The sequence below is a fragment of the Danio rerio genome, chromosome 25 (assembly GCF_049306965.1).
Source record: "Danio rerio strain Tuebingen ecotype United States chromosome 25, GRCz12tu, whole genome shotgun sequence".
NCBI lineage: Eukaryota > Metazoa > Chordata > Actinopteri > Cypriniformes > Danionidae > Danio > Danio rerio.
The window spans coordinates 19,155,535-19,171,892 of NC_133200.1; the positions used below are offsets into that span (position 1 = coordinate 19,155,535).

Below are 16,358 nucleotides of genomic sequence, written 5' to 3' on the forward strand. Positions count from 1 at the left end.
TGAGATTTTACAATTAGTTGGAAAACATCCAAAAATTCTATTTTGTTATATATATTTTGGTCAAACTTTACAATAAGGTTCATTAGCTAATGTTACTTAATGCATTTATTAAAATGAACAAACAATAAACAATACATTTACTACAGTATTTGTTCATGTTAATAAACGTTAGTTAATGAAAATACAGTTGTTCATTGTGAATTTATGTTAACTCATGGTGCATTAACTAATGTTAACAAGCATGAATTTGGATGTTAATAATGCATTAGTAAATGTTCAATTATGACTACTAAATGCTGTACAAGTGTTGTTCATGATTAATTCATGTTAGTAAATGCATTAACTAATGAACCTTATTGTAAAGTGTTACCTATATATTTAATTGATTTATTTTATAAAACATTATTTTATAAAACCAGGTCACATTAGCATATTCTTAATTACATTTCGCATGCAAAAAGTCTCTTGGTCCACAGCACTGATTTACATGTATGCATTTGGCATTGTCGTTGACTTGCATTGTATCAAAAATGCACATTTTACCAGTTCTTGTTTTTGAACCCACGACCTTGGTAATGCTAGTGCCATCCTCTAACATCTGAGCTAGATTGAGATGTATAAAGAACCTCTCCCACATAAGCCACTTTCAAACCAAGCAGCTTTTCTCTCAAAAATCACATGAAAAATATTTGGTGAACTTTTTTCACCCCCAAGCAAGTGTGTGTGTTTGTGTGTGCCTGTGTGTGTGTGTGTGTGTGGTTGAAAGCTAAGAGAGTGGAGCAGGGATGGTGGTGCAAACAGTAATGAGCATTACCTGCCACTTACTGCTACTTACTGTCATTTGTTGTTTGTTTACGGTTATCATCCTTACTGTGATGCTACAGTCACACTTCCTCTCAAGTCCCACCAAGGAACTCCAGAAGGATAAAATGAAAATTGACGGCAGTGATTGACAAGAGAAGAGCATTTAAGTTGCTGCTTTACATTTCATTTTGCCACTGCCTTTGTCTTTGGATGTGAATGTATACACTGATGGAAGTTCCCGAATGAGCCTGTGTTATTTAGTGGTTGTTATCTTAGAATAACATATATGGGAATGCTGCAGCTGGCCAATCAGAATAGATTATTCCAGACAACCATCTAATAATGTTAGTTAACATAAACAGACAATGAACTGATAAACAGACAAAGACAAGTCCCACCGAGGAACTCCAGAAGGATAAAATGAAAATTGACAGCAGTGATTGACAAGAGAAGAGCACTTAAGTTGCTGCTTTACATTTCATCTTGCCACTGCCATTTATTTTCATTTTGTTTGTTGGTATATTTGATAGTCCGCTGGTTCTTGCCTCCTTCCATCAACTACAGACATTTTTATGTTTCCGAATAAATAATATCCTATAGTCAAATGACTAAAGTTTCCCTGTGAAATTTAGGATAAGTGGTAATTGTTCATCTTTAGCTTTGGCAAACAGCTCTGTCTTCATGAAACTCTTTTAGTAATGTCGTTCATTCCAACCCTCTCAGAAAAAGTGCATTGTTTCGGTTAAAAACATTAAGATTTTAAAACATTTCTAAATTGAACCAGAACTCTGGTTATCTGAAAGTCAGAATGACATCTGATGAACTTGATAACATTTTTGTGTCTTGTTTCTGTTTTTTTATTTCTCATAACTTTTTCTGCTGTAGGCGAGTTAGCTACAACTAGTAAAACTAACAGTCTTTAATGGCAAAAGTCAGGATTTTTGGTCAATTTATCAATAAACCCTAGTAAACCCCCAGCACACTTGGAATATTAAATGTCCCTTATATTTCATTTTTGGGTTCACCATCGCTCTACACAAAACGTTTTTTATTGGCATCAATGACACCATGAAGAAACTTTACCGTCCACAAAACCTTTATTGCACAAAAGGTTCTTTATAGTGAACAAAAAAGTGCTTCACACCAAGAATAAAATGGTTCTTTCAAGAAAAAGCCCTTGGAAAACTCAAAATAGTTTTTTTTACGGCATAACCCCCATCTAAAACCTATGTGTTTAACAGGGTGTATTCATCAGCATTTCCTGTTATGTTCACAGATGGGTGGTTTATTGAATAATGGCTTTCACATGGCTTCCAAAGAGCTGGATACAAATGCCTAGCAGGCTAAACCTTTTGACCACAGCCTGCCCCTGTCGATTGACATCCCCAACACTTATATTTGTTTTGATGTACCTGGTATTGTGTTGTCCAAAACAAACCCAAAGAATCCACCGATGAACATGTGGGTGGTGAAGAGAATCATGATGAGCTGATCCAACTCTTTTACGCCTGTTGACAGAAACAAAACCATTGAGATTACAAAGAGCCAGGCGGACAGTGACAGATGTCCAGCGCATGCACATATACGTACGCAAGTCAACGGTGGGCGTAAAAACTCATGCTATAAGATATCTTATACGCCTTAATAGGGTGGATGTTCTTGGACTAATTAGCGTCCATCTGACGGGACCAACACAGCGAGCGTTGGTCAGAAGTTCAATGTGTCAGATTAGATCACTAATTCCTGAAAGCCTGTCAATAAACTGCTTAAAAGAGCCCCTGATAAACCACTATTGGACTTTTGTTGACAGAGAAGCTACCTCGTTTTAAGCAGTGTTAATTGGACACTTGGGACCAACTTTAGGACAAAGTTCACCAAAAGGGTGAAGGGTCCCGGATGTCAAAGGGGGTCCGCTGGTTTTAACATGAAAGGTTCGAGCTGAAGTGAAGTGGAGATTACAGCAGAGTCAAACAGAGACTTGTAAAGAGGATTGGCAGATAAGTCGCTGTAACCTCAGGAGCCCAGACAATGCTTGTCACCGCTGCGGATAAGCTTGTGATGTGCCACTTGCACCAAATGACCTCCCACATTGAGCTGTGTTTTATGACCATTTCAAACAAGTATTGCTATTCATCACCTGGTCAACTGCAGGATGAAGCTGGATGGTGCAGTAATGGAGTTTTTCCATTCTTAATGAAAGGTTATAATAGCAGTTGACTATGTGAAACTAGATTTCAGGAATTTTTGAATGTATGAATCAAGCATACATTTTAATTAGTAAATAATGAAACTTCTAAAAAAAATTCTGTATAATCATTTTATCACAATTATATATTTACTTATTTCAAGCATATATACACACCGGCCACTTTATTAGGTACACCTTACTTGTGCAGGGTTGCCTTCAGAACTGCCTTAATCCTTCGTGGCATAGACTCAACAAAGTACAGGAAATATTCCTCAGAGATTTTGCTCCATATTGACATAATTGCATCACACTGGTACAGGTGCTGGTTCCACCACATCCTAAAGGTGTAATGTAATGTGTATTTATATAGCGCATTTATCCTGTATGGCCATACACCTAAAGCGCTTCACATTCATGAGGGCATGAACCACCAGTGTGCAGCATCTACTTGCATAATGCGACGGCAGCAACAGAACAATGGCACTAGTGCGCTAACCACAAACCAGTTATAGAAAAAGTGAAGAGACAGTGACAGAGCCAATTTGGTGGATGGGGATGGTTGTAAGGCCATGATCGTAAAGGCCAATAGAAGGACTTAAACCCCTAGTCCTAAGTGCCATGGGATTTTTAATGACCAGAGTCAGGACCTCAGTTTATTGTCTCATCAGATGAAACTTCTCTATTGGATTGAGTTCGGTGACTCTGGAGGTCATTTGAGTACAGTGAACTCATTGTCATGTTTAAGAAACCAGTCTGAGATGATTGGCACTTTATGGCATGGTGCGTTATCGTGCTGTAAGTAGCCACCAGAAGATTGGTACACTGTTGTCACAAAGGGATTCACATGGTCAGCAACAGTACTCAGGTAGGCTGTGGCATTGACACGATGCTCAATTAGTACTAATGGGCCCAAAGTGTACAAAGAAAATACCCCACACCCCATTACACCACCACCACCAGCCTGAACTGTTAATACATAGCAGGATGGAGCCATGCTTTCATCGTTTTGACTCCATATTCTAACCCTACCATCCAAATGTTGCAGCAGAAATCGAGGCAACATTTTTCCAATCTTCTACTGTCCAGTTTTGGTGAGCCTGTTCGAATTGTAGCCTCACTTTCCTGTTCTAAGCTCATAGGAGTGGCACCCGGTGTGGTCTTCTGCTGCTGTGGTCCATTCATTCAGAGATGCTTACCTCGGTTGTAACGAGTGGTTATTTGAGTCACTGTTGCCTTTCTATCAGCTCGAACCAGTCTGGTCATTCTCCTCTGACCTCTGGCATCAACAATGCATTTGCACCCCCAGAACTGCCGCTCGCTGGATGTTTTCTGTTTTTAGACCATTCTCTGAGATGGTTGTGTATGAAAACCCCAGTAGATCAGCAGTTTCTAGAATAATTAGACTAGCCCGTCTAGCTCCAACAAACATGCCTTGTTCAAAATCACTTAAATCACCTTTTTATGGAGTGTGCTGTCAAACAGATAAAAAAAAAACATTTCTTTTTCTTAATTGCTTGTGTTTCCTTAAATTACAGCATGTTAAGCTCCCCGGCCACCGTACCTTTCTTTTTCATTCATTTGAACTGCAGAAGATCATCTTGACCATGTCTGCATGCCGGTTAAGATATATATACAGTTATATATATATATACAGTTAAAGTCAGAATTATTAGCCTCCCTGAGTTATTAGCCCCTGTTTATTTTTTCCCCAATTTCTGTTTAACAGAAAGAAGATTTTCTCAACACATTTCTAAACATAATAGGTTTAATAACTCATTTTTAATAACTGATTTATTTTATCTGTGCTATAATGACAGTAGATAATATTTAACTAGAAAAATTTTCAAGAGACTTCTATGCAGCTTAAAGTGACATTTAAAAGCCTAACTAGGTTAATTAGGTTAATTAGGCAGGTTAGGGTAATAAGGCAAGTTATTGTATAATGATGGTTTGTTCTGTAGACGATCAAAAAAAATATATAGCTTAAAGGGGCTAATAATTTTGACCTTAAAATGGTGTTTAAAATATTTAAAACTGCTTTTATTCTAGTTGAAATAAAACAAATTAGACTTTCTTCCAGAGAAAAAAATATTGTCAGACATACTGTGAAAATTTCCTTGCTCTGTTTAACATCATTTGGGAAATATTTAAAAAAGAAAAGAAAATTCAAAGGGGGGCTGTATATATATGGTGACGCAGTGGCGCTGTATGTAGTGCTGTCTCCTCAAAGCAAGGTCGCTGGTTTGAGCCTCGGCTGGGTCAGTTGGCGTTTCTGTGTGGAGTTTGCATGTTCTCCCTGCATTCGCGTGGGTTTCCTCTGGGTGCTCTGGTTTCCACAACAGTCCAAAGACATGCACAGGTGTATGAGTGTGAATGAGTATGTATGGATGTTTCCCAGAGATGGGTTGGAGCTGGAAAGACATCCGCTGCGTAAAAACGTGCTGGATAAGTTGGCGGTTCATTCCACTGTGGGGACCCTGGATTAATAGAGGGACTAAGCTGAAAAGAAAATGAATGTATATATATATATATATATATATATATATATATATATATATATATATATATAACAACTATTTTAAGGTCATTATTATTAGCCCCCTTTACAAATATACACTTTTAATAGTCTACAAATTAAACCATTGTTATCCAATAACTTGCCTAATAACATGGTTTAGCCTTTAAACTGAAGACTAGTGTCTTGTAAAATAAGTTGAAAAAAATTGTTCTGTCAACAAAGCCAAAATACATTCAATATTAGAAATAAGTTAGTAAAACTACTACATTTAAAAATGTGTTGACAAAATATTCTCTCCGTTATGCCAGAGCCAAGTGCCAAATCGGTTCTTTTTTTTTTTTTCCTTACTGGCTCTGAACCACTGGAAAAAAGATCCGCTTACATCAGGAGGTTACCATGACCAAGAAGACAAAACAGGTTATCTCTCATCTCATCTCATCTCATCTCATCTCATCTCATCTCATCTCATCTCATCCTAAACTATTGCACACTGCATTTATACATTGGATTCACTATGTTTGAATGCCTATGTAGGTTTGCAAATTTCTTAACATTAATAGCTAAGCACCATTATTGCCGACTTATGTTTTACGTTAGTGTTGCTGGGAAACATGAGAAGTATGCATTGATGTCAGACCTGTCTCTGCGATGGCTATCTGGACAGTTGGGAAAACAAAGCAGTTCTTAGAGGATATGCTGGTGGAAAAGGGGTAAAGGCATTGCGTTTCGGGTGCCCCAAGTTTGAGTCCCGGATTGTGGACTTTTACTGATCCTACTACCACTCTCCTTCTCCCACTTCTCTTCCTCTATAAATACTAAGGACGTCCTTTGTCCTTGAAGAAATGTGTTTTTTGAGTTATTTGTGCAGTTAACTTTTATTTATACTTTTTCTTTTTTAGCCAATTGGCCTGTGAGTTAAATTTGTTTGACATTTTGCAGTGTTTGTTTATCACTGTTTATATAGATAGAAGTTTTTCATAAAGTACAATTAGCTGTTCCCCTTCGGGGGGAACTTCAGCACTATAAGTGGATTTGATTGTAAAATCCACGCATTGGGAGGTTCGGTTCAGAAGCTACTCGTCTGAAAGAGTATTGAACGGGCCAATTAAGAATGAATTGGCAGCGCAAGCCTGCGCAGGTGAGCGGCATAAGCAATCAACTGAGTATATAAGCTCACCTGGCGCAGCAGACGCTATCCTTTTCGCTTCAGAGACTTTCTGATCGAGTCGATGAGGGTTCCTCCTGCTGTGACCAGCGATTCTGAGCGAACGAGAGCATTCTCCCGGTCCAGAGTGTGTACACGCAGTGGCAGACGGTCGAGCTGGGTTTCTCCCTTGCCTGGCGTTCTTTGGGTCCGGTCCTCCAGAGCGGTGCGTATAAAGTTGCAAACTTCACAGAAAGAGCAACACAGTCGTGCAGCACGTCCTTATCAGGACGGCGCTCCGACTGTGCGTTTCTGGATGCGGTGGTTTCCTGTCCTCGGATGATGGGCGCGGGCACTGTGTTACATGTCTGGGGGTCCAGCATGTTAATGCGCTGCTCGCGGGCAGTTCATGTCGTCATCGCGATGCCATGACTGTTGCGCAAGATCGCGGTTAGCCTTTGCAAAAAGGCGAACCACCCCAGTTGTCCCCTGCTCTGCAGCGGGCACTCGGGCAGATCTGAGGGTTTCAGCGAGAGATAATCCGTCGCCCACGGGCCCGCGGACCTCCCGCTCCTCTAAGCGCTCCATCCAAGCTTCGGGCGGAGGAAGCGATCCGTCTAACAGATGGTAGCCCTTACGCCCGATGACACCGGAGACCAGATGTCCACCGCGGCATCGGAGGGTGGGCTTTCATTGTCCGATGATGATCCAGACCCGCTCGCCCCCTTCGGGCTGGTGAGCGCTGTCACTACGGATCCTGAAACGGACATGTTAGCCGTGCTTTCCCGGGCTGCTTCGGCCGTGGGTTGGAGATGGTTTATCCCCCAGCTCCGCGGCCGGACCGACTAGAGGGGCGTTCCCTTCTTCCCGGAGGTGCACAGTAGGCTCACGCGGTCTTGTAAAGCACTTTTTTCTGCTCGTGCTGCGTGTTCCTCCACCCTAACCACTCTTGACGGTGAAACAGCCAGGGGTATGTGGCGATTCCTCAGGTTGAGTGCGCGATGGCGGTAAATCCGCGCGGCGCCTCTTCTTGGCGGGGTCCGCCTTGTCTCCCATCCAAAGCCTGTAAGTTATCTACCTCCCTCGGAGCTAGAGCTTACATAGCTGCGGGCCAGGCTGCTTCCGCCTTGCATGCGATAGCCACCTACCAGCGCTACCAAGCGCAGGCGCTGGCCGAGCTGCACGAGGGTGGGTCCAACCCAGGCTTACGAGCTTCGCACCGCCGCCGACTTAGCTCTTCGGACTACTGAGTCCGCTGCGTGTGCGTTGGGGAGGACGATGTCCACATTAGTGGTCCAGGAGCGCCACCCCTGGCTGATATGCGCAAAGTCGACAAAGTCCGCTTTCTTGACTTCCCCATATCCCCAGCCAGGTTCGGCGACACTGTCTGTGAATTCACCCAGGAATTCAAGGCGGTGAGAGAGCAGTTGGTGGGTGATGTCTTATCGGCGGTCCGTAGCCCGCTCCGCCCGCCGTGCCATTCATACCTGCTCCTCGCCGAAGGCGCCCGCCTACGAGAGCTGCTCCGCCCCCGCACACGCCTAAGGCGAAGCGAGCGCGTCGGGCACCTCGGAAGCAGGCAGCCCCCCTGCCCAGAACGCCGCTAAGTCCGGCAACGGACCGCGAAGCGCCCCTGGGACAGGCCATCTGGAGAAGAGGGAACTTGCTCTTTCCCCGCTGGAGGGCGGGGCCCCATTTCCAACGGCACTTTTTACTGCCATGAAAACATTATGAAAGGGCACTTTTCACTTCCCCAGATGTGACAGCCCGAAATCTGCCAGTCTGGGACGCTATGCTTTCTAGCTTGCAGATTCGGTGCGTTTCGCCAGTGGCTCACGAGCGCTGGGAGGACGGTCTCCTTTCTCCCACCCCTCGAGCCTCCCCTCCGGAGCTCGGGTTTGGAGTGAGAGCAAATATCTCACCTCCAGCTTTTCCGTGGGACCCGCGAGCTTCCCGGATCAGCACACCCACTCCGCGCTGCCCCACTGCTGGTACGTCAGCGATTGTAGCGATGAGTCCATTAGCGAGAGCTCTGCCTGCCTGGTTAGCGCGGGCCAGCTCTTCGCGGTGGCTCATACGCACAATCAGACTCGGCTATGCGATTCAGTTCGCGAAACGGCCCCCCAAGTCACGGGTGTGTATTCACCAGGGTCAGCCCCCTGTCCGCCCCTGTCTTGCGAGAGGAGATTGCTGTCCTCCTGGCGAAGGATGCAATCGAGCCGCTCCCTCCAGCCGAGATGGAGAGCGGGTTTTACAGCCCACGCTTCATCGTGCCCAAAAAGAGCGGTGGGTCACGGCCAATCCTAGATCTGCGCGTTTTGAACCGCTGCCTGCACAAGCTGCCGTTCAGAATGCTCACGCAGAAGCGCATCCTCCGGTGCGTTCGTCCTCTGGGTTGGTCTGCAGCATTAGACCTGATGGACGCGTATTTCCATGTCTCCACTCTTCCTCGCCACCGACAGTTTCTGCGGTTTGCGTTTGAAGGTCGAGCTTGGCAATACAAAGCCCTCCCCTTCGGGCTCTCTCTGTCTCCGCGGGTCCTCACCAAGCCCGCGGAGGGTGCCTCAGCGCCCCTTCGGCTTGCGGGCATCTGCATACTCAATTTCTTTACGACTGGCTGAATTGCCCTCTCTTTTGATTATGCACAGAGTTGATTATGCACAGAGACAAAGTGCTCTGGCACTTCCACCTGTGGGGGTTTCAGGTCAACCGAGAAAAGAGCAAACTCGCCCCCGTGCAGAGGATCTCTTCTCTCGGGCTGGAGCTGGACTCGGTCACCATGGCAGCGCGCCTCTCCGGAGAGCGCGCTCAGCTGATGCTGTACTGTCTGAGAGAGCTCGACAGTAAAATAGTGGTCCCACTGAAACAATTTCAGAGGCTCCTGGGGCATATGGCATCCGCAGCCGCTTCATGCCGCTCGGATTATTCTATATGAGACCACTTCAGCACTGGCTTCACGATCGAGTCCCCAGACGCGCATGGCACGCGCGCGCACACCGAGTCTCTGTTACTGCGCTGTGTCGCCGCGCCCTCAGCCCTTGGAGCGACCCCTCGTTCCTACAGGCCTGGGTGTCTCTAGAACAGGCGTCCAGTCTTGTTGTCGTTTCAGCAGACGCTTCCAACACGGGCTGGGGGGCTGTGCGTTGCGGGCATGCGGCTGCGGACCTGTGGAAAGGTACCCAGTTGCATTGGCATATCGCCTGGAGCTGTTGGCAGTGTTCCCCGCTCTCCACCGTTTTTTTCCGGTGTTGGAGCGGCAACACGTGCTGGTCAGGACGGACAGTACGGCGGCGGTGGCGTATATCAGCCGTATAGGGGGTATGCGCTCTCGCCGCATGTCTCAGCTCGCCCGCTGTCTGCTCCTCTGGAGTCATCCGCGGCTGAAATCGCTGCACGCCATTCATATTCAGGCAAGCTCAACCGTGCAGCCGATGCGCTCTCACGGCAGCCTTGCGTCCTGGAGAATGGAGACTCCACCCCGAGTCTGTTCAGCTGATATGGGCGCGATTCGGGGAAGCCCAGATCGATCTGTTGCTTCCCCCGAGATCGCTCATTGCCAGTTGTTCTTTCCCTGACCGAGTGCTCTCGGCACGGATGCACTGGCTTACAGCTGGCCTCGGGGCACGCGCAATACGCGTTTCCCCCAGTGAGCCTGCTCGCGCAGTTACTGTGCATGGTCAGGGAGGACGAGGAACAGGTTGCTGGTTGCGCCCCTCTGGCTCAACCGGACCTGGATGTCAGAGCTCTCCCTCGCGATAGCCCTCCCCTGGCAGTCCCTTCGAGAGAGCACCTACTCTCTCAGGGACAGGGCACCACCTGGCACCCTCGCCGATCTTTGAAGAGATTTTTAGACGCGAGGAAGACTTAGGTAACCTCCGATTGCGGTGGCTAATACCGTCACTCGGGCTAGAGCCCCCTCCCCGAGCGCGCCTATGCCCTGACGTGAAGTCTATTCACTGAATGGTGTGTCTCTCGCTGAGAAGACCCCCGTAATTTGCCAGATCAGCGTTGTGCTTTCTTTACGCCGAGAGAAGTTGGAGAGCAGGCTGTCGCCCTCCACACTCAAGGTTACGTGGCTGCCATCTCCGCTCTCATAACGCGGTGGCTGGCGGCACCGTGGGAACGCATAACCTCATCATCCGGTTCCTCAGGGGCGTTAAGCGAATTAACAGATCCCTTCGATCCTCGACTCAGTGTTTTCTGTCCCTGAAGACAGCTCTGCTGGTCGCGTTGATATCGATTAGAGGGTCGGGGACCCGGAGGCATTTTTCGGTCAGTGACTCGTGCCTGTAATTGGGCTGGCTTCTCTCACGTATGAGACCCCGCCCGCGATATGTGCCCAAGGTTCCTACCACTCCGTTTTAATACGAGGTAGTGAGCCTGCAAGCGCTGCCCTCGGAGGAGGCAGACCCAGCCCTTATTTATTGTCCAGTTCGCGTTTTGCGTATTATCCGGACCGCACTCAGAGTTTAGATCATCTGAGCAGCTCTTCGTCTGTTATAGCGGTCGGCAGCAGGGAAGTGCCGTACCGAAATAAGTTCCCACTAGATTGTGGATGCCTTTCTTTCACTATCAGAGCCGAGATGAGCCGCGTCCCCCGAGAGCACGTGCGCACTCCACTCGGAGCTTCGCATCCTCTCGAGCGCGCGCACGCGGCGCCCCTCTAACAGACATCTGTAGAGCTGCGGGCTGGGTGACACCCAACACATTTGCAAGGTTTTACAATCTGCGAGTGGAGCCGGTTTCCTCAAGGGTATTAGGTAACCCTTGGTGATTGAGGAAACAATTCGGTAGGGTGTTGAAACACGCTTGCTGCGCCATTTTCCCTAACACGGAGATACGTGCGCCTTTTTATCTGTCAGTAAAGTTCCCCGTCAGGTGAGCCCTGCAGATTCCTCCGTGGCCCCCAGCACTGACTCAGCGGAGGAGTCACTTGCTGGCCCACTACGTTGTAGGTCTGCCCGCTGGTCAGCCCGCGTTTTGGGTAAAGGTGCCTGCTATGCGTGGTCCCCACTAGGCGATCCCATATGCTTATTCAGCCACGGTTAAGTCCCCCCCCCCCTGGGCGGACCCGTGTCTTCCCTCCCCGCTAACCACTCTTTTGCTATGCGTACTCCCCCTTTTTAGGGCTAGTCCATATGTAAATTCTGCCATCTATCCCCCCTTGGGTAACGGATGGCCTCCGCAGCGTCCTCCCTATCGGGATTGCACGCTTCCCAACGTACTGTCGTATTTTCCTAGAATTATCTAGATGCTCACGACTTCCCAAAAAATATATATAAATCCGTAAAACTTCTGTTGAAGTAGGATAAATTAGGGCCAGGGACACGTTGGAGGACCGCGCCCCCCATGATGTGGGTGCGTCACGCTTGCTTGACTATCTCCTCATCGGGGGTGTTGGTAAGGTGCAGTCATTATGGCGCTTTCAATGGGCTCCCAATGCGTGGATTTTACAATCAAATCCACTTATAGTGCTGAAGTTCCCCCCGAAGGGGAACGTTCGAGGTTACTAAAGTAACCCTTCGTTCCCCGAGGAGGGGAACGGAAGCACTATACTCAGTCGCCATAATGACTGTCCCTTAGCTGTTGAAAGTCTCTTCAGCTTAAAAAGGATAGCGTCTGCTGCGCCAGGTGAGCTTATATACTCAGTTGATTGCTTATGCCGCTCACCTGCGCAGGCTTGCGCTGCCAATTCATTCTTAATTGGCCCGTTCAATACTCTTTCAGACGAGTAGCTTCTGAACCGAACCTCCCAATGCGTGGATTTTACAATCAAATCCACTTATAGTGCTTCCGTTCCCCTCCTCGGGGAACGAAGGGTTACTTTAGTAACCTCGAACGTTTTCTTTCTTGCTTTTTTTTTTTTTTTGCAGTTGAATAAAAAGACTGTCCATCTGCATATATTTTATCACTGAGAACGTCTTTAAAGTTTATAAAATCTTGTTCTCGTGAACCTAGTCTCATCTCATGGAATATGTCGTCACACCCCTGTGTATATACATACACTTACTTTAGATTGTTTTATCTTTGACTTTCATATTGTTCACTAGTGTAATAATATGGACGTATATACGGTAATTCATTTAATTTAATCAAAACATATTTGCAGTTTAATAGTGTTATTACACAGTAATCATAAACAAAGTGTACTGTATACGTCTGCACACTGCAGTCACTGGAATCAACAACAGTGATGTTAAATAGATGTTATATCATTTGTGACAGTCTTACACACCTGCACTCAGATTCAGAGAAATACCTGGAAACTCAAATCCATCAAGATTCAATAAAGCACAAAATTAAACTCCCTTTTGTATGAATGCTTCTTGAAAACATAACTGATGTCACCTGGTTTTGTGTGCCTTCTACAAGATTCTATTAACATCACGCGCGAACTCTTGCCTGCAGGCCAGGTTTTGTTTGCTTTGATCTAGTTAGCCGAACTACAGGCTTGCCATGTGTTTAAAAGGTAAGGTATCTAAGACAGAGCATTAAAAAAGAATATTTATGTGTGTGTGTGTATATATATATATATATATATATATATATATATATATACATACATACATATATATACATACACACACACACATACACACACACACACACCTTTTTATTAGGTGAAGTATAAATGTAGTACAATACTTTTACTACTACTACAATACATCTGATGAATGATTTCTGCGATGTGAGAGATGAGGATGGAATTACAGAATGCAGTCATAAAATGGAATTAGCAGTGTAACATGGAATTTGGCAAATTTAGGATGAATAAATCAGAAGTAGTGCTGTACATCAAATCAAATCATGATGTGGACTGATGTCTGTGATTATTCAGCCACAAAAGCCTGAGTGTCTGTTTGGATGAATGGCGGCATTAGTGCACACACACACACACACACACACTCAAGCACATGTGATGTTTGTGGTGTTTTCAGCATCTCCTGTCAGACTGTTTGAGGAAATGAACACATGAACTTCATCTCCAGAGCTGCTCTGACAGTCATTTCTTAAGTATTTGCCCTTGTTATGTGAGAAAAAAACAAAACAAAACATTAAAACATTAAGGGCACAAACATCTGCAGGAACATCTGCTCTCAATTGGTATTGGCTACGTTTGAACAATTTGATGGAATTTTTGGGGTTTCATTCAAGATGCCAAACCTGCAGAGCTTCTTTTCAACAGGTAAGCAAAACTTTATGCCACATATGTTAACTGACAACCCCTATTTAACCCACCGGCATCGTATTGATTACTTTTGTGATATTATTTAACTCCAGTTGAGTGAGTTTGCAAGAAAAAAACGGGTTTACACCTAAGAGAGAGGATATTGGATGTGTAAATGATGGGGTAATTCAGGGAGAAATATTGCTTTAATAGTTTTGTGCTTGACACCCTATAAACATGGTATCAGCTGAAATATATGTTCAAATAAATTGTAATTGCTGTTGAACTTAATTAATTCAGTGCTGGATAAAAACTAAAGAAGCTAATGTATGTTTGTTTTCTGCCCTGCTGTACTAAACAGTAACCTTAAAAGTCCCATGACATTAAAAAAAAGTTTTTTAGATGTTAGTATCAGTTTTGTTATTTTTTTAAGATGTCCATAACCTAGTGTGCTCCAAAACAGTGATAAAATTCACATTTAGAAGATATAAAACTGATATCAACATGTAAAGCTTGAAGTTTGTCACGTCCGCCTGGATGGATCAGCGGTTTTATTGATGTCACCTCATACTACAGTTTCTCATCAAATCACAACCAATCAAATGCTCTCTAGTACAGTATCTGACATGCCCCACCCTCTTCAAGATGCTACTCGTATGCTTTCCATTTGATGCGCTTGAGCTCAACCACTCTCACTGGCAGAGCTGTTCATTCATTCGTTCATTTTCTTTACGGCTTAGTCCCTTTATTAATTCAGGGTCGCCACAGGGGAATGAACCGCCAACTTATCCAGCACATGTTTTATGCAGCCGATGCCCTTCCAGCTGCAACCCATCTCTGGGAAACATCCATACATACTCATTCACACTCATACACTATACAAACAATTTAGCCTACCCAATTCACCTGTACCGCATGTCTTTGGACTGTGGGGGAAACCGGAGCACCCGAAATAAACCCACGCGAACATGGGGAGAACATGCAAACTGCACACAGAAACGCCAACTGACCCAGCCGACGCTCGAACCAGCGACCTTCTTGCTTTGAGGCAACAGCACTACCTACTACACCAACGCGTTGCCCTGGCAGAGCTATGATAAAACAAAATGCTACTGGCTGTTTTTTTCAAAAGGGAGGAGCTTAACTATGTACCCCCCTTTTTTGTGTTTCGTATGAGATTATGTTACACTCTGAATTAAATGCATATTTCAAAGCACTTCACAGGACCTTTAAAACCATTTCCCCCAGTTGTGTTACATTGGCCCCTTAACCAATAGCGTCACTATTTAAAGCTGGTTCATCACAAACCCATCAAACCCATTTCTGATGCTATTCTGTGTGCTTTAATGTTATATTCACCTGTGTTGATCATGCCTGGGTTTGAATGGAACCAGGTTGGAAGGACAAGACCACTGAAGGTTGAGAAGCCAAGAATCAGCAGATTTCTGGAAGAGTTCAAGTCCACATACTGCAGAAAAAACAAACATTAAAAGGATAGTTCACCAAAAAATGAAAATTCTCACCATCAAGTGGTTTCAAATATTTATTGTGTTAAGCCAGTAACCACTAACATCCATAGTAGGGCTGCAACTAATAATTATTTAGATAATCGATTTGTTTAGTTGGGTGATTATTATTATAACAGTAAAGCTTTTCTAAATATCTAAATCATAAATAAACAAAAAGCAAAACTAGTGTTAAGGTTCAAAAAGTGGGGTTTGTGGTGATGCCACAGAAGCACTATTTTGGGTTCCAAAGAACCTTCAGGGAACCATTTTTAAAGTCTGTGTAAAATCAAAAATTACAGTGGTTATTTTGCTGGCACACATTATTATTCTTTATGAGAATAAATAAAACCGGAAAATAAATTTTGTTTTGGTAATCTTCAATCAAAAACCGCCCCCTCTTAATTTCAGTTTGCGCAAAAAGAAAGCCAGGCCCCCAACTCAGTATTACTGTATGTTTCAGTTTACATACTGAAGTCTTAGCAAGAATGTCCTGGTTCATGCAAACTTTAAAAGTACCTTTAATTGTCAGTGTGCAGAGCATTTTTCATAATCCAAAGAAAATGATTGTACTACAAAGAATGAAAGGGTTCTGTGGATTTTAAAGAACTTTTATTTTTAAGACTGTATCAGATGTACCTGCAGATTGGAAATTCCTACTGCCGCCACCATCCCAAACATGACGAGGAACATTCCACCAATGACCGGCTCCGGGATGGTTATAAAGACTGCGCTGAATTTACCAAAAAGTCCCAAGATGATCATAAGAAGCCCAGCGGTTTGAAGTACCAATCTGCTGCCAACCTGCCACACAATGTGGAAATAACAAATCAAACTAACCATTTTATGAACATGTAGGGTAATGCAATAATTATCCTTCTCATAAAATGTAGATAAGGACACAGTTGAAAGCAGATCAGAGCAAATCTTTTTTTTTAACCGCTGCCCCGAAGAGGCTGCATAGCAGATGTTAAAGAAATTCCTTGAATAATGACATTAATGTCATGTGTTGCCTCCTCGAGCATAAATGA

General features: G+C 44.7%; 1 protein-coding gene and 1 long non-coding RNA gene across 12 annotated transcripts in view; one reads left to right on the top strand and one right to left on the bottom strand.

Annotated features, from left to right (window-relative positions):
* Positions 1–16,358, top strand: part of LOC141380951 (uncharacterized) — a 146,866-nt gene that overhangs the window by 71,525 nt on the left and 58,983 nt on the right. The window lies entirely within an intron of this gene.
* si:dkey-106n21.1 overlaps positions 1–16,358 on the bottom strand; it is a 177,293-nt gene that overhangs the window by 37,602 nt on the left and 123,333 nt on the right. For all 10 annotated transcript variants that reach the window (XR_012400356.1, XR_002457770.3, XR_012400357.1 and 7 more), the window contains 3 exons: positions 15,967–16,131; positions 15,182–15,290; positions 2,217–2,312 (listed from right to left, as the gene is read on the bottom strand). Coding sequence is in view for 6 of the 10 variants with exons in the window: in XM_021473838.3 (XP_021329513.2) it covers positions 2,217–2,312; positions 15,182–15,290; positions 15,967–16,131 (370 nt within the window). In the remaining 4 variants the exon portion in view is untranslated. The remainder of the gene's footprint in view (positions 1–2,216; positions 2,313–15,181; positions 15,291–15,966; positions 16,132–16,358) is intronic.